This window comes from Macrosteles quadrilineatus, unplaced genomic scaffold, assembly GCF_028750875.1.
Source record: "Macrosteles quadrilineatus isolate MER2022 unplaced genomic scaffold, UCM_ALF_1.0 Scaffold_7__1_contigs__length_78375512, whole genome shotgun sequence".
Classification (NCBI taxonomy): Eukaryota; Metazoa; Arthropoda; class Insecta; order Hemiptera; family Cicadellidae; genus Macrosteles; species Macrosteles quadrilineatus.
In genome coordinates this window covers 118,253-143,846 of record NW_026542600.1, presented here as the reverse complement: position 1 = coordinate 143,846, position 25,594 = coordinate 118,253, and the positions used below count along the sequence as shown (strand labels likewise).

The 25,594-nt window shown below is 34.0% G+C and overlaps 1 protein-coding gene across 1 annotated transcript in view; it reads left to right on the top strand.

Annotated features, from left to right (window-relative positions):
• Positions 1-24,442, top strand: part of LOC128998554 (thyrotropin-releasing hormone-degrading ectoenzyme-like) — a 34,729-nt gene extending 10,287 nt beyond the window's left edge. The window contains exons 3-18 of the mRNA XM_054424740.1: positions 6,419-6,559; positions 8,348-8,469; positions 8,771-8,926; positions 9,690-9,962; positions 10,236-10,416; positions 11,017-11,164; positions 11,698-11,779; positions 12,479-12,653; positions 15,987-16,152; positions 16,817-17,088; positions 18,037-18,224; positions 19,655-19,819; positions 20,895-21,065; positions 22,203-22,269; positions 23,056-23,185; positions 24,212-24,442. Of these exons, the coding sequence (XP_054280715.1) occupies positions 6,419-6,559; positions 8,348-8,469; positions 8,771-8,926; positions 9,690-9,962; positions 10,236-10,416; positions 11,017-11,164; positions 11,698-11,779; positions 12,479-12,653; positions 15,987-16,152; positions 16,817-17,088; positions 18,037-18,224; positions 19,655-19,819; positions 20,895-21,065; positions 22,203-22,269; positions 23,056-23,185; positions 24,212-24,390 (2,616 nt within the window). The 3' untranslated portion in view covers positions 24,391-24,442. The remainder of the gene's footprint in view (positions 1-6,418; positions 6,560-8,347; positions 8,470-8,770; positions 8,927-9,689; positions 9,963-10,235; positions 10,417-11,016; positions 11,165-11,697; positions 11,780-12,478; positions 12,654-15,986; positions 16,153-16,816; positions 17,089-18,036; positions 18,225-19,654; positions 19,820-20,894; positions 21,066-22,202; positions 22,270-23,055; positions 23,186-24,211) is intronic.
• Positions 24,443-25,594: the final 1,152 nt, after the last annotated feature.

Genomic DNA, 25,594 nt, shown 5'->3' with positions numbered 1-25,594 from the left:
TTCAATGTCAATTTAGTTATTTAAAATCAGCAGTGTGAAATCATGAAATAAAGTGAATGTGACACTGTTGCTTGCTTCTCTGTCAACGCAAACGTAAACAGTGTGAACTTTTCCCTGTTTATTGGCGAAGAAACTAACCAATATTTACTTTCTAAATTCTTTTTACGGGAAAGAGTCCTTCACCAATATCAAATCAGGAATATTCTCAATGCATTTATTTTACCATAAAATCCAGACAATTATTTAAATGTATATCATATACAGCATTTATTGCTCAATGTTTACAATATAAGAATTAGGAAATGTGAAAATATGTTTGTCAAGTGTGTTTTGTTGAGGGTTCACTATTATGTTGAGTGGTTGAAGCATGCTCATATTAATACGAGTTGATTCCTTACTTAATTTGTACTATTACTATAAACATTTTATTTCATTTCCACGTGTTTCAAATACATTTTATACGTTGACGGAAAAAACTATATGTAATTTATACATCATTTAATGTATAAAATTAAGGGGAAATGTCTATAGAGAAAGCACAATATCAAAGTGTTAATTTGTATTTATCTTAATATCCACAACATTTGCGTAATAATACAAAATCCTTCCCATTCTTTCGAGTTCAGTCGAGCGGTGGTAATATGGGACAGTCTCTACCCTTGTGAACAATAGCTGGCTCGAGTCACGAGCCCAAGCCCTACAGCAGGTATACCGGGGGTGATCATGGCAGGGGGGGACCTTTCCGGGGTGTGCATTTTGAAAACGATCGGGGTTAGCGTATAAGGTTAACATCAATTGTAATTAGAAAATCTGGTAATTGTATATGATAAGTGAATATAATTATCTAATTAATACGCAAACTCAAAAATAACTCGTCATATCGACGAGTTATTTTTGTGGGCATGCTGCAACTGAAATTGAGTGTCCGCGGCCGGAAACATCACCCCCCGGTCTCTGACGTCATTATGACGTAGGGGGGTGATGTTTCCGGGGGCGACCTTTCCGCGTCCCCTCACCCTGCACCTGTTTTACGTATGCCAAGGAAGTTTCCTCCCTTGCTACACGGGAACCAAAACTTAGTTACTTTAGCTTCAATTTGACGTATAAAACGTTTAGTTACCTTGAATAGTATCCAAGCAATTACTATTTAAAATCCCAGCATTCTTTTAAAAAACACCCTATATTTTGAACCGGCTGAAAAATAATAAATCATGCTGATGCTATCCAAGTTCATGAACATGAGCTCTGTAAATTCTGCCTTATTAAAGTTTTATCATCAGATGTCTTGTCTACTGATTAATATACACAGCTAATGGATAAAGTCTTGTTTTCATCAGCATGGTTTTAATGTCGCTTCGATATCAATTTAACAACAACTTTCCATCAATTTGATCAATATTTGACAATTTGGTAAAATATTTTACATAAGTTTTTTCAATATTTTATCTCAATATGATCACAGTTTTATAAAAGTTAATAATTTTGTAAAAATTTTATAATAATTTTATGTACATTATTTTGCTAAAAATATCTCTCATATCATAGGATGTTCAGGGTGTTCACTTTTTAAGTCTACTTTACATTGAAATGAGTAAAGTTTTACTTCAGGTTGACATCAAATTGACGTAATCTTAACACAATTTGATGGCAACATGACAAAAAAGTATCGTTGATATTGAAGTTTTTTAACAACAATCTGATATACATTTTTTGAATTTGTGCTGTGTGGATAACATCAGCCCTATTGTTAGGGTAGTACATGGTAGTTGCCTATTCTTCGTAACTCTACTAAGTTTGACTAGAACTACATTCTACTAGAATGGAGTGTCTTCTATTTCCTTATTGCATTATGACATTGTTTATTCACACATTTACTCAACATTATGATCTATTGCCGCTATATTGAAGGGATCACCCTTTCTTAGGGAGCATTAGGATTGTAAAACAATTAGCCACAGTTTTTTTTTTAACCATTGTGATTATCAAGAAATTGCCTACAAACTAAAAGTAAATGAACTTAATTAGCAAGTTTCATCTGTAATAAATATAAATATTTTGAATTATAAATCAATGGAGTAGTATTTTTTTTGTATAAAACTTTATCTGTTTTTTCATCCTCTTGAATTTAAGAAAGATTTAGATAAATATATTTCAAGGCCCTTAATAATTGAATATCTACAAATAAGATAGTGGCAATTGAACAACATCTTATCGTAAGTTTTTAATCCACCACTTTTGTCTCAAACTCTTTATGATGTATTTTTAAAATTGTAATAAATTCTTCTATTAAAATTTTAATTTTAATAAAATGGATTTGACTACAATTCTAGTAAAACTTTTTATTCAAATAACAACATAAACTAAAATATCTACTGTCTTAATAGTTTGGATTCTCCAATATGGATTAAAATAAGACAGCACAATTTAATTCAATAATCTAATCTGACATTTTGTGTGTTGTACGTGCAGTACATATTTAGTACAATTTCCTCATGCCTTTAATCCTTGATTGGGTTTTATCAAGATCCTCTCCAGTAATATTGTGAACTTTTGACGATTGCAAAAGCTTTGTAGACATCCTCCTCAATCATGATAATATCACAAGATTCCAAGATTTTCAAAACTACACAAATAACCTAGAAAATAATGTTTTGGGGTTTTGACTATCTTTATTAAAAGGCTTAAGGAAATCCTCAAGTCATTGATGTATAGGAGTTCCTTCTCACTAACTTTATGATGTTTACAAGTGATATCTATAGTTAAATCTCAAAAACATTATTGGCCAGTAAAAGCTGATAAAACTAGCAATACAGTTATATTTCACTATGCCTACTAACATGTTGTTAAACTGAATTGCTACTTGAAGACACATTCTATTTCACACACACACACACACACACACATTTCTATTTTTTATTTTGTAACATGTATATTCCTTTGTTGCCTACCAGTTCTACATGAAATTACTCGTCTTAGGACTGACATCAATTTGTCAGAGATTTATATTTGTGATTTTTTTTATGTCTAAAATAAGGTTAATTCCTGGTTGAGTTATAACATTTACTATCTACAGAATAGACCTCGCATGTGATATAAAAATTTGAAGCCAAGAAAATAGATGAAGTTCAGGACCATCTCATCAGAGTTTACTAGTGTATTGAGTTAAATATCAATGAAAACCAATGCAGTATCATAGCAAACAGCTGATTGATTTATCACCTGACACAGAATGTTGTCGTTAGTTGGTGACCATTTCGTTGAGACTGCACCACTTTTTTTGGCTTCAAATTTTTACATTACATGGGAAGTCTATTATGTGTAAAGTCAATGGTTATAACCAGACTTAAAATCCTAGTCCATCTAGGATTCTCAATTTTGATTGGGTTTGGGTTTGTACGATTTCTGAGTTCACTGACAGATTGGATGATACAAAGCATAGCTATAAGTTAGTTTGTATGATCAAAGCTGTCTCCTAACTCTTTGTCTTCCTCGGCTTGGCTCAAGCCATAAACTCGAACTCTGCGCCCCTTGCTCTAATAAGTCAACTTTTAACTTTCCCTAGTTTCAGTAACTTTTTATCCAAGTCATAATTTACAAAATATATAATAATTTTTTAAAAGTATATAAAAAAAGATTAGATAATTGATACTAAACAAAGGCAAATTTGATTGAGAAATCAACAGTGTGGTGTATAGATTATTTCTTACCTCCATACTTATTTTCACCCCTATACTGTTGTTTCTTAATATCCGCCCTTCTTCATAGACATACATCCTTCTCAATCGTGATAATATCGCGAGATTCCTATATCATTTTTTTTTAACTGCACATAATCAGAGAATTATGTTTTTGGGTTTTGACTATCCTTATTAAAAGGCTTAAGTTGAAAGGAACTCACTAAGTCATTGATGTATATCAACTATGTAACTATATAATGGTCTTACCCTTTCATGTGCACATCAAATTATTCATAAAATTTTGCAAATTATGACTTAGATAAAAAAAAGTTACTGAAGCTATTGGTAAAGCTAAAAGGGCATTAATTAGTAAAACGGCTGCAGTTGTAGAGCCCAGGTTAAGGCTGGGGACTTTGTAATAGTTTTTCACCAAATAAAGTCGTAACAAACAATTACAGGTAAATTTATAGTTATTGATATCACGATTTGCTCAGTCTTCCGCCAAACTAAAGACTAAACTAAACTAACTAAAGATTTAAGTCTGATCGCGGCTACACATGTATTATCAGATTACAATCTCCTTTTCACAATTAATTGTTCTCCTGAATCGTTCTCAGACGTGATCAGGGCAAATTTCAGGATCATCAGGACTCCACTGATAGAGTTTTATTTCTAGTAAAGCTTTCCATTCAATTGAGAGAATTCAATTTGTTAAGGAATTTAATCCACCAAGTTAAAATTCTCCTGTAAGTGTCTCAACTCGTGTAACACTCACAACTGAACCTAGATTTGGTACAGGTTAATAATCTGAAGTTTAATAATAATTATCATATCATTCCTTCCTAAAAAGATTTTAACACTTATACCAAAACCCTGATCTGACAGGCCCACGGGAATTTTCAAAAAGACATGTTGGCAAAACTGTTTACTTGGGAGAATCCATTCCCCCAATACCTTCCCACATTTTCCTACCCTACTGGTTGATATATTTTTTGTTCATTTTGCGTGTTTGCCATGACCTTGACAGGTTGTCTGTTCATAACATGCCCGTCTCGGAAGCCCAGCATTAGTGTATTTTAAAGCAGGGTCTCACAGGCCCAGGGTTTTTCGGTTTGTGTTTCTAAGCGGGATCCATTATTTTCAAACGGGATCTCACAGACCGGGGTTTTCGGTTAGCGTCAGCCTGGGTAGGGTTTCGGTATTAGTGTTAAAGGTATTTTTTCTTGGCAATTCAAGTTAATCACACTGAATTAACTTTTTACTTCACACATATCACATCAGTCAGCTAAGTTAATAAAGGAGTGGCTCCATAACTGCACCTGAACTTCATATATTTATAATGTAATTGAAATTATAATTGACACTGGATACTTCGTGATAATGGTTAAGTCTCATCCAGGTGGTGTTAGTGATAGTTAATGTTGATATAGGAGGCAGTACTGATAAGGTATTGACATATAACAAGTACTGATAAGATATCTTTGTACTCTCAATCAATGTTCAGGGAATGTTCACTACATGAAATGAGGTTGATAAGTTTTTATAATATGACGAATTAATCTGAATTCAGACATACTCTTGGTTGTGAGGAAATAATCATTTGTATAACAATTTAAGAAATTTTTTGTATTGAATTTTTATTATGTCAGAGAAAGATTCAATTTTAATATTTTAAGGATTTTTTCAAACCTAATGGTTTATATTGTCTCAATTATCTTTTAAAGTACATAGATATTTTCATGACACAAACTTTTTTGGGATCCATCCCTCCCTAGTATTAAATAGTAATGTGCATTTCATCATAACATGAATTTTAATTTTTGAATTGTAGAGAATTCATCATCTGTATTCCAAAATATTAGCTGTAAATATTATTATTTCTTGCTATAACTATAATATACTATTAAAAAATATCAACATTTTCAAAATCAATATCAGTTGCGACTTCCCAATATTTTATTCGTGCAAACCGAAAATGACTTTTTCATATGTGAGACAAATAAACTTACACATATTTACTGTATTTCCATACAATACACAATTCTAAAGCTGAATCTTCTTTTGCACTGTCTCTACTTTCACCTCATTGTATTCCTTGCCTTGTGAATAAGAGTAAAATTATGAATTTTTGTAAATAACACTTTCAACCCAAAGTAATTGGAACTTTCATTGGACTACAATATTTTTGGAAAAAACAACCGTTCAAGAAATAAGGTTATCTGATTGAAAGATAGGGCATTTGGCAGGAATTGTTAAGGTAAATTACAGGAAAACAGGCTAACCTTTAAATAAGTCCACGAGAGAGACATAAAAACAACACAATAGTAGAAATTTCACAAAAGTCAGTGACCACAAAAAGAAATAAGTCATGTCTGCTTTGACTTAGGATGAATCCAGATAAAATAAGTTTTAAGTATTTTCAAAATTCTGTTTTTGCAATCCTTTTTTATGTGATTATTTTTGGGCCTTAACAAGATTTACCCTTTGTCTCCTTTTACCATGCAAATTGTATTTCCCTGTGTTAACCTAAAAAGTAAGCTTGTTTATACGTTGAGCCCAGTTCTGTTTTGAAATGAAATTGAAAGATAATGCATTTTTACTGGTTTATTCTATTCCCGTCCTTATTATGATCCCTCAATAATATATTTTTCCACGTTTTTACGGATAACGTCGATTGAAGAAAAGATCCAACTGAAAAACTGTAAAGTTTGAATGTTTAATATCTTCAAATCTTTTTTCAGAACGAAACACTTACCTCCATTGCGCTGCATTATGGTGCTAACGGAACAGTTAACGCGACATCTGCCGCTATTATCGACATGGACGGTACAGTTATGATGCCTGGGGCTGTTAGTTTGGATGACGAGAACTCTTTGCTTATCGTAAGTATCAAAAAAGATTTCAGTGTTTCAGAACCAAGAATCAAACTTTTACAACAATATTGATAAGTTTTAGCCCTCTTAATCAGTCATGCTTCATAAATATTTTGAGTATAAAATAATAGTGGTTTATTTATCTTTACTTTTGTCCCAGTTCAATAAAAGTTGTAATATCTACAACCATGGTTTCGACGCTAGTTGCGTCATGGTCACGTAGTTAGCAAGTCGAGAAGGATCTTGTCATAGTTAGTCGCTTGGACGTCGTCATATTTACACAAACACGGACACGGACATAAACACACATGTACATTCAGATTAAAATGACGACGTCCAAGCGACTGACTATGACAAGATCCTTCTCGACTTGCTAACTACGTGACCATGACGCAACTAGCGTCGAAACCATGGTTGTAGATATTACAGCTTTTATTGAACTGGGACGAAAGTAAAGGTAAATAAACCACTATTATTTTAAATTTATATTACCAGTTCAGGGGCAAGCCACAACAATTACTAATATTTTAAGTATTACCCATTGCAAATTCCATGATTTATATTTAAAATTGTTTACTGTGAAACAAAACCACTTACAACAATATTAACATTTTATTAACATTATAATTTTTGTAAAAATTAGAATAGAATTTTGGAATTCTTTAGTTTCCAAATTTAAAAGTTTGTACAAATGTTATCTGCGTGTGGACATCAAATGTATATTCCACATGGCTTCTATACAACTTTACCTATCTAATGTTCTTCTCTTCAGAGGAGTTTAATGTAGTCTTGATAAGTCTTTTTATATATTGTAAGTTAAATTGCAAATAATGCAAAATATTGATGTATATTTTAACAATATTGCAATATTTTAAAAATCGAAGGAATAGCTATTCTCAATTGTAATTTACTTGTTTTCTCCAGATAGGTACATAAATTAGTTTGAACCTTTTAGAAAACTAATAAGGCATCGTTAACTTTGTAAAATTTATCTGATTGTTTAGAATAAAAATAAAAATTTGCAATGATAAATGTTTTTTAATCTTTGTACAGTGTTGGGGTTAAGAAAGAAAAGCTTACTTTTACTTGTTATTTAATTTTACAACTTGAACTTTAAACTTATTTTTTGGTCTGGATAAATATTTGTTTTGTTTCTAATCTGTGAAAAATCAATAAATACTGGGTCTTTAAAAATTAATGGTGCAAAACCAAACAGGTGGATTTCTGTTTGTCCAGCAGCAGTTAGGGCCAATAACGGAAAGATCATTTTTATAAGTAGGCCTAGTGTTTTTATTTTATTTTTTTATTGACTTCTTGATTCTCCTACAGGCTTTTTATCAAATAGCTACCATAAAACAAGGACAGAAGATTGTCAAATTGTGACTCTTCAACGAAACTTCCTCACCCAACATTTGCAAAAACTACGAGGAGGATGCTTCTGAATGTTCCAAAAGTTTTTGAACAGTTTCAATTGGCCTCATTTTGGGCAATCTCCAACCCACAAAAAACCTTTTCTTGTTTTGTTGTAGCTAATTTAATAAACAAGCCTGTCACAGTTAATCAAGAGGCCAAGACAAAATTTAACCAAATCAAAACTATAGACTTGCTCTCTCCATTGTTGGCAGTATCAGCTATACATCAGTAATACATTTATCAGATAAATACATTTATCAAGGCAATCAGAAATTACACCTGTTTATTTCTGCACCATAATCACTTGGTAAAGGGGAAACAGAACATATGAACATATTTTTTTTAATTTCCCCCTGTAATCTCAAAATATGTCTTTACTTCCAGCTGGAGTTGAAGGATGGACAAGCTCTGAAGCTAAACTACACTTATGTGATATCTCTCCATTTTACATCGCCCCTGGGTACCTCAACTAAAGGACTTTTCTACGGCTATTACAACTCCACTAGGTTTGTAGTTTATGTAAATTTATAATAGTGTGGTTAAAAACTTTTTGAAATACAGTATAGGATTTATCTTTAAATGTGTTCTTTTAGTCAAGTATTAGATTCAGTACCTCCAAGACTATCTACTGGGAAACTAAGAGACTCATTGTCTCATTACAAAATAAGGTCAACATAAATATAATCTATTTTTTTTGTACTGCATTCCACAAGCTATTACTCTTACATTGCATTCTACTCATGCTATCCTGTAACAGTTGTTATTTTTCATGTGAATTGTGTGTTATATTGTTTTTTTGTTTGACAGCAAGTACATTGCCAGCAACTTCAGGCCGGTGTATGCTCGTGAAGTGTTTCCCTGTTTTGATGAACCACAGTTTAAGGTTCCTGTATCTCTACAAGTTGTTCGACCCACCTCGTACTACTCTTTGTCTACAGCTGGTTCCCCAACCTCCGAACCTTTGTAAGCATATTATCAATAGATCTCAACAGGACTTCAGCAATTGTTGTTTCTGTTCATGCCTAGTGACTAAGCCTATTAGGGCTATAGGTAAAGTGCAGGGCTTTTGTCTCCAAGGTCCTGGGTTGTAATCCTATCAATCCCCAATGGTGTTTAGCTATGTGAAATGCCACGATCTTCATCTAAGCTTAGCCAGAAGTAATTAATGTTTTAAATGGATCTGGGCTTGAGCCATACATCCTAGGATGTAAACTTGCCACTACTTGAGAACTTGCAACCATTTAGGTCCTAATTATGTAAATTAAACTTTTTGATTCATAAATTAAATATATTGTCTTAACACACAAAATCTGTTGTACAAAAGTTCTTTTAAAATGTTGCTAACGACCTTTCAAGTTTAACCTCATCGGCACGAAGCATAGTTTGTAATCCAAGCTTGCAAAGACAAGGCAACAACAAAGAGTTGAATTACCAAACGTTACAATCACATTTTTTAAAGAAAATGAAGACGTTTCTGTTTCCTTACAGTTTATTAAACACCATTAACAATCAACATCACTTATTGACACACAAAACTAATCTTCAGTTCGGTTAAGAATAACTAAACTATACTTTGATTAATTATACGCTTCTCTGGTAGATGTGCCAGCCTCAACAATAAAAAACAAGTTTTGTACAAAGGTTTTGTACAAGAGAGGCTTAATATTTTTATGTTATAGCTATTTATTTGCCAGTTTTGTTTTCATGGTTCTTCTTCTTTTTCCAGATCAGATGATAAGGTTTTGGACACCTTTCCCAACACTGGTCCCATCTCCATCCACTCTCTTGGTATCTTCATAAGTCAGGTGGCTCCGGTCTCGTCCATGGGTGTGAAAGTTGTCGTCCCTCCGTCTCTTCCAGTAACTATCTATTGGCTCAACATCCTCATCACCAATGTGGTCAAACAGTATGGAAAGTTCCCACAGTCACCACTCAACCTCATTGTTCTACCAGACAAAACACTAACTACTTTCTCTAGTCTTGGCTTCGTGTTTACCAGGTAAACTGTGAAGGATGTAGAAGTAGCTTGATGTTTCGAGCTTCGTTGTTTTAGCTGTCACTTTAAAGAAACGATTTTGAGAAATAAATATATAGCAAAGAGATAGAGATAAATGAGTTGAATAAAACCATACAAGTTAAAACTTCTACTATAGTAGAGCGTCGATTTTTACAGTTATCGGAAACATAGGTTGACCAAAAGGGACAAAGATTAAAAATAAATTTTTATTTATAATTGCCTCTGTAAGGTACTTACTAAATTGCATGTTGGCAGCCCTGAGGTCTACCAAGGGACGGTTGGCAGCATTTTGCAGTGGACAAGTCTGCAACTCAAGCTAACTGAGGAGTTTCTTCGTCAATACCTGGAGTTCTCCAAAACTCCTCAGTGGTGGTCGGAGTTGTGGTTGTCCGAGAGTGTTGGGGCATACTTGGCCATTCCCTTCCAGCAAGGCGAGGTAAATAAATACACAGTCACACACAGGCTGAATTCAACCTAACTTAGAGGACAATAAAGCTGTAATTAATAATACTATTTAACCTACACAGCTAATCTTAGCTACATTTTAAAATGTTGCCAATTAACATGAAAAAATAATGATAAAAACATATGGGCCACCATAATTAATAAACAGTTTTTTAGCTTTAGTTTTATGGAAGAATGTTTTAAGTAAAATATTTGATAGTCTAGATAAAGGTTTGTTCTTGAATTGTTAAATAATCAGTTCAGTTCAATTTTGTCTATTCATAGCTACAATACAGAATACAGTATTTCACTTATATTGTAGCATAGAAATGAATAATATAACATTAGCATGTATTTAGTTTAAAAGTACTTTACAAGAAAATTTTCAAAAGTTTTTACATTTTTTGATTTTAGGTATTATAACAATTTTAGATTATTTACATGACTAAATAATTAACCATTCTTGGGCTTTTTGACTATCTAGATATTTTTGCTACCAAATTGGGTAGGATTTTAACATAGTTGGCATCATAAAAACATGTTTATTGGTAAAATGTAGTTTAATTGACCAATGCCTGTTTCTGTTTCGTAGACACCGCTACAAGATTGGCTAAAGATTGTGGTCAGAAGTGAGGCTCTTGGAGGGTACACCAGTCCTTCAGGAGCAGTCATCACTGCTGAAGACCTGACCAAGTGGGACATTGAAAACATCATCAGCAACCAGACCATCAAGCTGAAAGGTATCATAATCAGTATAACATGATTTCTTAGACATCCCAAAAAGCTCCTAACGTTACAGGTTTAGTGTAAATTCTTGTCACTCACATATTATATATAATTAACAACTTCTGATCCTGGCATTTTATATTCCCAACATTTGCAGGTACACCGCACAGAAAATTCTAATTTTATTGCAAAGTTGATAAAAAATTATACTGTATTTGTACTCTTATAAAAATGTTTCTCAGCATTTTTGGAATAAGGTAAATTTCACTACTTCTTAAGGCAGGGAGCAAACGAGTCTAGTGGTAGAGAACGGGACTTTAGTCTCTTAGGTTCTGGGTTCAAATCCCGCCAATCACTAATGGATTTTGTCAAAGGGATAATGCCTCAACTCTTTAGGTCTAGCCTGAAGTAGTGTTAAAAATAAATTTCGGCCTAAAGCCTAACGTAAAAAAATAAAACTAAAAATTAAAAAATACTTCTTTAAAAGCAAACTGGTTGTCACTGATAGAGGATTGAAGTGAGAATTAATCCACCAACTGAATTCTAGGACTGAGCACACTTCTGATGTGGCAAAACACCATGGCAGTTAAAGTAGTCCAGAAGACACTGTCAGACTTCATCAAGTTAGAGTAAGTTCACCATTAAAACATAGTATAGACAGAACATACATAGATAGTAATCATCTTATTTTACACATAATGGATAAAATTTTAATGAGACTTTGTCACATAATAACTTACGATATTTTCTAAAATCATAATAAAATCTTTAAATTAAAACTTTAAACAAATTTAATTATAGTAAAGTATCAATCCATATTTGTATATACTTTCAGTGTATAATTCATAGTGGAGAAAGGCTGTGTTTCCAATCTTCACTAGCAACACACGGAAAACAGGAACAAAAATAAATTAGACAGAAAAAACTCCTATTTTTTGGCCTCATGTTTCTTTCTGTTATGTTAATGATCTATGATGGTGGATCTATGAAATTTTTTGCATACACAACAATTTCATACTAATTTTTTTTAGTTCATTTTTAATATGCTAACCACACAACAGGTTGTTTGGTACACAAGGGTTTTGTAATATATTTTACCCACAATATGTTTGGCATTTCCCAATCTAAAATGCTCATAGTTTCAATTGGCTTAATCCTACCATCCTGAGAGATATGGTATGTGATACTTGTCTTTTGAAATTATACTTTTCTTGCAATAGAAAAAGAAAAGAATCACAAGAAACTAAAGATGGAGCTTATCAACTTTCAAATTATCATACCAGTTTTTAAGGTGTCATGATATTGCGTTGATTGTGGTCTGGTTGCAGAAAATCGGTAGTAACGACCACGGACCTGGTCAACATAATGGTGAAGTACATTAAACAAAGCAAATCTTACAACTGTACAGCTGCCATTCCCCTCCTTCCCAACTGGATCAGCCAGCCTTGTAGTCCACTGGTGAACTTCGCTATCAACTCCAACTCAACCTACAACCTAGCCCAGGTAACCATTCTGAATTTGCTACCAAATACTTACTCAAAAACACTAATAATTTCTATTAAAAAATAAATCGAGAACACCCAGTTATTACCTTGTTTTGCCTGTGTAATCACAGGAAAGTAAGGTACAGAAGAATCATGCTAATGGGACTACCTTTCACCTCTGGTATGGTGTGCTGGAAATATACTTGTGACGTAAGGAAGAGCCGAGCGGCGAGCACTGTTTGGAATTTCCTATCGCACAGGGCACAGGGTTTTCCTCCAATTAGCTTTGTAGTACGTGAGGGCGAGGGGCGGGGGGGGGGGGGGATGTGGGACTTTAACCCAAGACACCAGCACTAGTGCTAGACACTTACGTACCATGGAGTGTATCCTCCGTTCCTTACTTCTCTAGTTAATCACTTAATGTACATTTCACCACCATTTGTAACATCTTTAGGGGGTCTTGTTATATCATCAGTATCTTGTTACGGAAAGTAAATAAAAGAAACGTCTTCTAACGCTTCAAACATTCCCTTTCTTACATCACTAACAAAAACATTAATGTCTATAATATTTATGGGAAGTAAATAAAAATACTAGTGATACCAGACAATAAAAATAACATGTACAAGAATATCTGTGTCCATGTACAAGACTATGTGTGGCCATGTACAAAACTATCTGTGTCCATGTACAAGACTATCTGTGTCCAAAGTCCATACTATACAAAACTATCTGTATCCAAAGGTAGTCCTGTACATGGACACAGACAGTCTTGTATATGGACTCAGACAGTCATGTAAATGGACTCGGACAGTCTTGTATATGGACACAGACAGTCTTGTACATGGACACAGATAGTCTTGTAAATGGACACAGATAGTCTTGTACATGGACACAGACAGTCTTGTATATGGACACAGACAGTCTTGTATATGGACACAGACAGTCTTGTATATGGGCACAGACAGTCTTGTATATTGACACAGACAGTGTTGTATATTGACACAGACAGTGTTGTATATGGACACAGACAGTCTTGTATATGGACTCAGACAGTCTTGTAAATGGACACAGATAGTCTTGTACATGGACACAGACAGTCTTGTATATGGACACAGACAGTCTTGTATATGGACACAGATAGTCTTGTACATGGACACAGACAGTCTTGTATATGGACACAGACAGTCTTGTATATGGGCACAGACAGTCTTGTATATTGACACAGACAGTGTTGTATATTGACACAGACAGTGTTGTATATGGACACAGACAGTCTTGTAAATGGACACAGATAGTCTTGTACATGGACACAGATAGTCTTGTACATGGACACAGACAGTCTTGTATATGGACACAGACAGTCTTGTATATGGACACAGATAGTCTTGTACATGGACACAGACAGTCTTGTATATGGACACAGACAGTCTTGTATATGGGCACAGACAGTCTTGTATATTGACACAGACAGTGTTGTATATTGACACAGACAGTGTTGTATATGGACACAGATAGTCTTGTATATGGACACAGACAGTCTTGTACATGGACACAGATAGTCTTGTAAATGGACACAGATAGTCTTGTATATGGACTCAGACAGTCTTGTATATGGACACAGATAGTCTTGTACATGGACACAGACAGTCTTGTATATGGACACAGACAGTCTTGTATATGGACACAGATAGTCTTGTACATGGACACAGACAGTCTTGTATATGGACACAGACAGTCTTGTATATGGACACAGACAGTCTTGTATATGGGCACAGACAGTCTTGTATATTGACACAGACAGTGTTGTATATTGACACAGACAGTGTTGTATATTGACACGGACAGTGTTGTATATGGACACAGACAGTCTTGTATATGGACTCAGACAGTCATGTAAATGGACTCGGACAGTCTTGTATATGGACACAGATAGTCTTGTATATGGACACAGACAGTCTTGTACATGGACACAGATAGTCTTGTAAATGGACACAGATAGTCTTGTATATGGACTCAGACAGTCTTGTATATGGACACAGATAGTTTTGTACATGGATACAGATAGTCTTGTACATGGACACAGACAGTCTTGTATATGGACTCAGACAGTCTTGTAAATGGACACAGATAGTCTTGTACATGGACACAGACAGTCTTGTATATGGACACAGACAGTCTTGTATATGGACACAGACAGTCTTGTATATGGGCACAGACAGTCTTGTATATTGACACAGACAGTGTTGTATATTGACACAGACAGTGTTGTATATTGACACAGACAGTGTTGTATATGGACACAGACAGTCTTGTATATGGACTCAGACAGTCATGGAAATGGACTCGGACAGTCTTGTATATGGACACAGATAGTCTTGTATATGGACACAGACAGTCTTGTACATGGACACAGATAGTCTTGTAAATGGACACAGATAGTCTTGTACATGGACACAGACAGTCTTGTATATGGACACAGACAGTCTTGTAAATGGACACAGATAGTTTTGTATATGGACACAGATAGTCTTGTACATGGACACAGACAGTCTTGTATATGGACACAGACAGTCTGGTAAATGGACAAAGACAGTTTTGTATATGGACACAGATAGTCTTTGACATTGCCTAGCCATATGAATTATTTTTAAAAAACCCGTCCTTGTAAAAATAAAAAACCTAACAAATAAATAACAAATAAAAAACCAACATTTTCTTGGATCCGCCCATCAATTCAATTCAAAGATACTTTATTCACAGATATACAAAAGTATACATGAATGGCGTTCAGAACAATACATCATACATTACATCGCCTAATCACTAAAAAATACGTCTAATAACACTTGAAAAATATATATACACTTATCGTGTTAACTCACACGACTGTAAATACAAATATAAAAGATGTTAAAGTGTTGATCAATTACAATTGGATACTCCAATTATCATCAGATCCGATAGGCGAATTACAAGAATCTTGATGGCGTCCCTTTTTATATCCCGTCCTATTGGCTTCTGGAAATTTCGGGCAAAAAATTTTTATAAGTTCAACTGAAGTCAAAATTGACATGTATAGTACCTTAGTAATATTTAAAAAACATTTACACTGAAAACTGTCACTGGTAACATGCAACACATTTAGTCGGAAAAATAAAATTAAGGAAGAATTGATGTTGATCTAAGCGTATGTTAACTTTTGCTACAAATCTGATTGAAGAAATAAAGCAAATTAAAATATGCTTGGTTTTTAGGTTAACTGCATTCTACCTAAAAAAAAATATAAAGCAAATTGGTTTAATTTTAATGTACACAAATGATGACTGTACGTGTAATGTGTTTTCTGTAGGAAACGCCTTGGTGTACACCAGCTGAACGCTCCATCTCTGTTGCTATAGCTGTCGGGCAGACTCCTAAATGGAACAACTTTCGCCAAGGCAATTGGCTTTTGGACACCTCAGCCAACTTTACTTGGGACAACATCTCTGAAGCAAGTGTCATCAACATAGAAACTGGTAAGTTAAAATCCACTGTTGCTAGCGACATGATGTACCTACATTTTTGGAAAATATCCTCTTGAATTATGAATCGGTGTTTATCTGAAAATGTAGATTCACTGGACTATAACACTTTTTTATTTTTAGCTCAAAGACAAAAGAAATACCAAGATTGTAGATTAATCGTTGTGAATTCAAGCAAAATGAGTTTTTCAACGACAATAAACACCGCAACATAACAAGTGCAACAATGTGCTGTTTGGGGGTTAAAACCAACCATTCCGATATAATTGATAATTACGTACGGTATAACAATTTCTAACAGAGAAAAACAAGTCATCTGACTTTCATCCACTCCTTGATATGATGATCCTGAGTACACCACTAACTCTTCTAATAATAACACCAGGAAGCAAGCTGATGGTCTAATTAGAGAGCACAGGCGTCGGAGCCCAAGCTCCCGGGTTCAGATCCTTCCAATCACCGTTGGATTTTATCCATGTGATAATGTCGCGACTTAACAAGCCTGAAGTAATGTGCAAAACAGTTCCAGGCTACAACCTAGTGTTTAGGATATGATGGCGGGACTTAAAAAATAATAACGACACCATACAAAAAATCAAGTAAGGTATTGGAGTTCTATTTTAGTTCCGTTCACACTGACAGTGATTGATGCTTGCAGCTCCATTCCGAGTGAACTACCCGGTGGACCAGTGGAATGTACTGATCAATGCTTTGTCTACCGGATGGGCTCCGTTATCTGTTGCCAGCGCATTGCAAGATGATGCCGTGGCTCTTTCGCTTCAAGGCTTCTTAGACTTCTCCGTTGGACTTTCAGTCCTCAACAGTACAGACCGCACCAGCCTAGACCTAGGCTGGTGGCCAATAGTCAAGGCTACTGAGGCCATCTCTGCTAAACTCGGGAATAGTTACTACGGTTTAAGTGCATTTGGGGTGAGTTTTACCTTAAATTATATTCAATTTTGGTTACTTCTTAATGGCTATAAAATTATTAGAGCTGCATATTTTTGTATGAAATAAATTTTACTTTAAAATTAACTTTAAAGTGTTTTTGCCACAATTACATTGTTTTAACCAACTTTCCACGCAAGGATTAAGTCCGGAAAACAGCTATTCGCCACCTATTTGATCAAATGGGGTGTCATTACGTACTACTGATGAGTTGATTACTACTACTGATGTAATGAGTTTTTACTGGATTCCAGCTGATTATATTTGTCAATGAGTTGTTATAAACATACCTTTCTTATAGATTATGAATAGTGATTGTACAGTTTTTTTATTGCTAGGTTAATTTAGAGTAGTATGGCTACGGATGTAGAGTGTATTTGGCATTCAGTCAATGATTGAATTTACCTCATTAGCCATGAATTTCCTTAGTCTAGCTAGTAGTAGTAAATAAGGCACAAAGAATGAAACATTGTTTTCCAAACAATTGTTCCTTCCATATTTTCCTTGTTGAGTATGTATAGTTCCCATAAGAAATATGTGGTAATAGTAGTTTGATAGTAATCTGGGGCATGTTTCATAATAAACTACAACCTAATATTATTAGTAACAGCTGATTGTCCAATGTGAAGTTATTTAAATTGTAAATTGTAGTTTATTATAAAACATGCCCCTGAGCTTAAACTGTAATTGTGACTTACTCAATTAAGAAGTATGTTTAATTTTCGGCGCATGAAAACTTGTATAGATATTTTGACGATTGCAAATTTAATTTAGTATCATCACAGAAAACATACTACTATCATGAATCGTATCGGTATCATGAATCGAACCAAGGATATTCTATTGAGAACCCTTTGTCATCATACAGAAATGAATTCTTCAAGTTTATAAATGGTGTGAATACCCTTCAGTAGATTGTTTTTTCCACAGAAATACTTTGCTGACCTATTCTCTGCTGATTTACTGGCCGAGCTTGACTTAAATAACAGTGCCAACTACACAAACGCAAGCGTTGTGAGAGAGCTAGTCACTCCTTGGCTCTGTCGTTTCAACATCGGCACATGCAGAACAGCTGTCGTGAACCTGGGAGCTTCTCTATGGCAGGGCAATACTTCTAAGTAAGTAAAATAAGGTGTTCCTCAGGGATCTGTTTTGGGTCCTGTTATATTGGGAACAGCTTAATACATTTTACAGATCTGAGGTAACAGAAATCAACATAACATCAAAATACCTTTATTGTAAGTTATAAGGGTTACGTGGTCCCATCAAAATATATTCTTAGATTCAAATCACCTAACTATTGTGATGTCATAGCTCTGTGGAAGAACATCATTAGTTATAGTTTAAGTTAAGTAGGGATGGACGAGATTGGATTTTTAGTTCAAGACGAGACGAGACAAGATTTTTTATTTCTCATAAAATTTCGAGACGAGATCGAGACGGGATTTCCCTTCTCATACACAACGGGAAATGCACGTTCAAAATTTTTACCTGATTTTGTAACATTGTTAGATGACTGTTTAAATACAAAAATAATGATAATAGGCAAGAATATTTACAATATTTTATTAAAAAACATCAGCATAACATTTTTTTATTAATCACGCCTAACTTATTAAAAATGCCTACGATTAGGAAACATAGTGATATCAGTAAGGATAGAGTTCAACTTATCCTAAAATAAAATAAATCATAAAATAAAAGCAATATTAATTTTTATAAAATAGTTACTTGTTTTGACTTTTTATAGTAATAAAACATTCCTCACACTCTTACACTTAACAAAACTTTTCAAATGTTATTAGAGTAATATTATTAAAATAATTAAAGTAATATTTACATTAAAAGAATTTATTAAATAAAAACGCCTTCGCAAAGGAAACGCAACTACAACACGCTCCTGTATTGCGGGTATTGCATGGACTTTGTGCAGGCGTTTTTAATTTTTTTTTTTTTTTTTTTTAATTCTCGTCTCGATAAAAATCTCGGCCAAAAAAAATCTCGTCTCGTGTAACGAGAATTAAAATTTCCCGAAATTTCGAGACTTGACCATCCCTAAAGTTAAGTTATTATTGTGATAGCACTTCACAATATCCCAGTACTTTGTGCATTGCATGATCAATATGTTTAAGTGAATAAAGAATTTGAATTTGAAGAAAAAATTTTTTGTGTGTTGGAGATTACTGATATTACAATTATACAGCACAACGAAACTACTGAAGAAAAAAAATTGAGAAAGTATCTTTCTTGTTGTAACCGCGTATTGGGGGAGGAAGTTTTGTTGAACAGCCACAACGGCTCCAGTTGGAGCAATTATCGACCCACAACACATTTTTTCTTGGTATTTAATAGCCATTTTATAAAAAAAGTCTGTAAAGTTAAATAACTAAGAAAAAAGATAAACATACAAAAAAGGTTATAAAAATGCTGTCTTCATTGTTGGCACTAACAGCTGTTTAAATAAAAGCATGGAGAAAATCCACCTGTTTTGTTTTGCACCATTATTTTTTAACTTACTTTATATATATACAAAAAATTTGCTTTACAGTATTGCACCAAGTGATCTAGAGAATGTAGCTTGCTACGGAGCCCGCTACACTCCCGGTGCCCTGGGTCCGCTGCTGACTGCCTACCAGAATGCTACGGATATGACACTGAGACGATACTTCACCATTGCTCTGTCCTGCCTGACGGACCAAGACAGCGTAAACAAGTAAGGCAAACAAGTTTCTATTAATTTATTTTTTTATTTGTGTTTTGATTCAAAAACTTTACAAATACCGTTGAGTATCATTTAATCACATTTAAAAAAGAGACACATGCATATAATAATACATTACATTACTAGTCCTGAAAATATGTGTTTACCGGACAAGTGTGGTCGTTCACATGCGAGACGGAGTCGAGTGTGGGATCACAATATGAGTTCGGTAAACACATTTTGGACGAGTGATGTAGGATATTATACGCCATACTACTCTAAGCTAACTTAAAAAATCTTTACAAATCCTTATATTTCCTTCGACTAAAGGACTAACAATCACTACTCATAACCTCTAAGAGAGGTTATGGTTTTGTTTATAACCACTTATTGAAAAATATAATCAGCTGGTTGGTGCCCAGTAAAAACTCACAACAGCACAGTAGTACCTAATGAAACCCCATTTGATTAAGCTGGCGGAAAACAGCTGTTTTCTGGACTAAATCCTTGTGTGGCAAGTTCGTTAAAACAGTGTAATATGATGTAAAAATTATTATTGTGATTTTCTGAAATAACAGAACTAAAGTCTGATGAGAAAGAAAGATGTTACAACATTGATATACAGACCCAAAGGGAAGAGTTATTTGTGTGATTATTTTATTAGATCACTACTAAACTAGTCTAGCTTTTTTAATAGAAGATTATTTTTCCTCAACCTTAGATTAGTCTTAATTCCACTATTGTATTTTTCACCATACAATTTGTGTTCATAGAATAAAGATGATTTGATTTGATATGATTTATCAAAACTAGACATTGAAATATGGATTTTATCGTTTTAACATTTCCCCAGCAAACTTTTAAAAGTGGCTGGTTAAATGCTAATCAATCAATGAATTTTACTAAGCAAAATGGATACATACAGGTTCAAAACCCATAGGTTTGTTCGCATCAAAAAAATTAATGTAAATCTTTTAATCTAAATTTTTATTTGTACTGCAGTTAAACCAGAAAAAAGATGTTTAAAAGTCAATATTTATTTACTCTTATAAAAAGATTTGCTTACAAAAACGATTGTATGTTACAGTCTATTGTACACGATTGTCAATTCACAAACAACCTTCAAGGCCCAAGATTCGGCAGTCAGTCTAGACACTAGTGATGCTGAGGAAATTCTGGTTGGACTTGCTTCCAGTGTAGAAAATGCACAAACTGTCTTGACCTTCTTACTCAGTGAGGGTTTGGATGTTCAAGAAAGGTGAAAAATTCTTGTAGTTTCAGTTGATACTGATATTCTGTAATATTTTACAGTTCTTTTGTTTTCATCTGACTTTTGCACTCTTGTAAAGTATAAGAAGAATCTTTTGTTTTACTATTATTAACTTAGTACAGCTTGTATACAATACATTTCCAATATTTATCTGTATAAGTCTTGTAAAAAAGGCTTGTCCTCAGCATTTGTTATAATACTAATGTATTTTCCATCCTTATCTTGAGTCAGTGTAACTTTTAACTGTACAAAAATATATTTCCTACTTAAACAGTAAACAAATTTTGCTTACAACTATTTAACATTATTATAAAATCTTATTGAACTATATTGCCTCATCTAATCATACTCTGGTATGACTGTACAACCGAGATATGCCTTTTAATGTTGACTGAAACTGAAATACAAGCTCGCACCATTTACTTGCAGTATATGTGATCTTTGCATTATTTTAATTGTTAAGCTCATGTATGAAATGGCTAAACAACTAGTTGTTATTACAGATTTAAATACTCAAAGACTTATTTGTAAAATAAGAGATTATTAATTGTCTGCTCTGAAATAGGGTCGTTTGTGAAATAAATCTTATCTTTGGGTTAGGAGTTTTTTTTTATGTCTCACCTCCATAAATATGAGTTTTGTGCGGTTTACCTTTTACCTTTTACCTTTTACCTTCTGTCGTGAACTTTTACCAGAGAAGACTGGATTGTTCATGTCAATAAAAAATTAAAACATCACTTCATAAGGTTTCCAAGTAAATGAATGTCGTTTTTAGTAAAGTGTAAAATTAAATAGTAGCTATGGTCGGAATGTTTAACTTTATAAAACTGAACCTCATGATTTTTGTGAGTTGATGCCAGCAAACATAATTCAATGAAATTGTTTGCCATCAAATAACAAATTAAATTAAGAAACTAAATATGATGCTTTCCAAAATTAAATTTTTACAAAAGTTCACACAAAAATTAATGAAGTTTGTTGTCAACTCAAGAAACTCCGAACATTACAATTTCTATACCTTAAGTAAAATATTTTAACTAATCTGTAAAGACGAGTTAGCAGATAATCTTATCACATGTAACAGGTAAATATGTGGTTGATTCGACTAAATTATGTGATTTTCAGATTCGGAGTTGGCACCCTTTCCTCAGTCATCAAGAGCCTTGCTAATAACAGAGCGAACCTTACTCAGGTGGGATATAACACAGTATAATGAATTCTACATACTAAACCAACCGGGTAATCAGGAACAATTTTCAACAGTCTTTGGCCAAATGTTCGTTATTTTTGGATTAGCCTATAAATAATTTCCATTCCCAGCATTTATAGCTGTTATAATCACTAGAATAAATAGGTTTACATTACACATTATAGTTCGACAAACAGCTGAAATATGACACATAGGCTGTTTACATGTTTCAGCTTGTATCTGCCATTGTCAAAACATTAACAATGCCGGTGTGTGTGTGTGGTGTGTGTATTAAATGTTGTATTTTTTGTACAGTAGACTCCCTCTTATCAGGACTCCTCAGGACTGAGGCTAGTCCGGATAACGGTTTTTCTGGTTAAACCGATGTCCTCAAAAACTTGTTAAATCGGACCGTTTACTGTGGTATTCGACTTAAATTTAGGAGAGCATTGTATTTAGACACGTGATCACTGGTCTCAAATATTTCCCACGAGAACAGTTGTTTCAGTATTGCCCACTTCCTGCCGATCTAGTCCGGTTAAACCAATGTGCTGATAAAAATTGTCCGGTTAAACTGATGTCCGGTTAAAAGGTGTCCGGATAAGAGAGAGTCTACTGTATTGACAATGGCAATGTAGTCACATAATTTTGCTTAAAAAGACAAGTGGTTTGAAAATGAATCTAGTCGTTCAAGACTAAATTATTAAGATTGACAACATAAGGTATGTAAACCTGTTTATATCGTCCTGAAGGTAATGCTGTGTAAACTATTACAATATTTGATTTTAGCTCTCTTCACTGCTAAACCAAAACTTGGCTCCATATGTGATTCAATCCGTGGAGGAAGCTCTTGTCACGGCCACCTCGAGTCAAACTTGGTATTCCACCTACAGTAGCCAACTGTACAAGGCTCTACCTGGTGAGTAAATACACCTCACTAACACTCAACAACAATATCATATGTTAAGATAGGAAAAACTATTATTTTGCAAACAGCTTTTATTTTAATTGCTTTAGCTTTTGTTATAAACTTGGACATAAACAATCCTGTGTGGCAATCAGAATTGGAAGAATTAAAAATGTTGTGTATAAAGTAAAAAATATATTCGAAAACATATCACAAAATTTTAATCTCAGTTTAGGATAATCTGTTGATATTCAATGTGCTCATCAGAACTGGGTACTGTTTTGCTTATTAAAAAAATAAAAAATCGACAGGTGTTGTATTGGTGAAGGCTGTCTCAATGACTGCCCAGGCTCACAATAATAGAATGGAGTGATATGATCTGTGTTGCTTTGTTACTGACAATGATCAACTGTTTTATTAGTCAGGACCATGTATTGCCGAATGAAAAGTAAAAAAAAAAAATTATAAATCAATAAAAGCAATATTTACATGAAAAGAATTAAATAAATAACAACGCCTTCGCAAAGGAAACGCAACATCAACGCGCTCCTGTATTGCGGGTATTGCATTGACTTTCTGCAGGCGTTTTCCTTATATGGATACTGAATCCCTCATGAATTGAATCGTGTTTTGACCACTACTTAATCGAATCGAATCGAATCGGAATTTCAATGCATTTTCGAGATCATTAAATTTATCTTGAGTTGAGAAAAAATAAGAAAAACAAACTGAACAATTGTTGTCAGTGCTCAAACCTTTTATTACCTTTAATAGTCTTCCAAGTGGGGAGCGAACTAGTGGTTAGAGCGTGGGACTTCGGTCAAAGAGGTTCCAGGTTCAAATCCCGCCAAATCACCAATGGATTTGATCTAAGTGATAATGCCGCAACCCCTAGGTCTAGCTAGCCTGAAGTAATGTGAAAAATAATCCTAGGATCGTGCCTAGCGTCCTAAGACAAAAGTTCTGCCAAAAAAAGTAGTTTTTCCACGTAACTTTTAGCTTAAAGAATTAAATAATCAAAACGCTACGAAATTGCAGCTGGAGATATTCCACCAACAACGGCGGCCGCTTCAACAACTCCTGGCCTCACGACGGTCTTCTCTACCCCTACACCGACACCAGGGGGGCATAGCGCCGCAGCAGGTCTCACCGACTTCAGAGTATTCACAACTATTCTGACAGCTCTAATGATAACTTTAGACTTTATGCTACGTTAATTTGTAATTTGTAATATTTGTTTTATCTTTTAAATAAATAACTTTTTTGGAATTTTTTGTGAGCATAACTACAAATTGGTTTTCCCATTTAAATGTAAGGAGTTAGGAGCAATTTTTGTATTGTATTGGAAGGAAAACAATAAGCAAATTAAATACAAACATCCTTCCTTCTATCAAATAATAGTTTATGTTTTGTATAAAAATAACTCTTGTCAGTATATTTGTCTCTTGATGATACAACAGAGCGTATTGGATTACTGAAAATGTCGAGACTATCAAGATTGTTTTTTGTATTGCATTTGATATGACCATTTCTTCTAATGCAGTGTTAAAAGCTACTAGGCATTTGGGACAGAATAAAAGCACAATCAAGTAAAAATTGATTCCAAACAGTACATGTAATATACTAAAACTAAGTTACGCAATAATGTTGAATGTATAGTGTGGTGGGGGGGTCTCATGTTTTGCAGGCTTGTTTTATTTCCACTAATAAGAATGCTGAGGGTACATGGGTTATGTCGGATTATGAAGTCTCAGATTGCCAAGTGACAACTGTAGTTACATTAAATGGCAATTCTGTAAAAAAATCTACAAAAGTCACTTTATAAAATTGCTTTACAACCATTTAACATAATTTAGCTAAAGCATGGCTTTGGACTTAACCCTCCGACGGTGACACCACCGGAGTTTTGCCACCACCACGGGTACATATTTTTCTATTTGTTTTTATAGAAAAATATGTGATATCGCGGCCGGCAGCTATAGGAGTAACAGAACCTTACGTGCATCTTTCTAGGAACCGATTTAACATTATTTTCATCTCACACTTCCCCTGCAAACCCCTATTAATTAGTAGCGTAGCACAGAGCCTGGGTCCGTGAGTCACCGATGGTGTTGTTTTTGTTTGCTATATATTTTATAAATATGTGAAGTAGAGTTTTTATCGATGTAATGTACAATTTTATTGATTATAAATGGTTTTAATGAGTTTTTATATTAATATTTGTATACAACACATTGTTTGTCTAATGTTTCAACACCCGGAAAAAAAAACTCTGTGTGTCACCGATTGTGTTTTAAAATCAAAGATACCGATGAAGGGTTAAATACAAAATTCTTTTCTTTCGACTTTACAATAACTCCAGGTCTTGCGAAGTAGCCTATAATTTAAGAAATTATAGATTTAGGTAGAATGATAATTCAA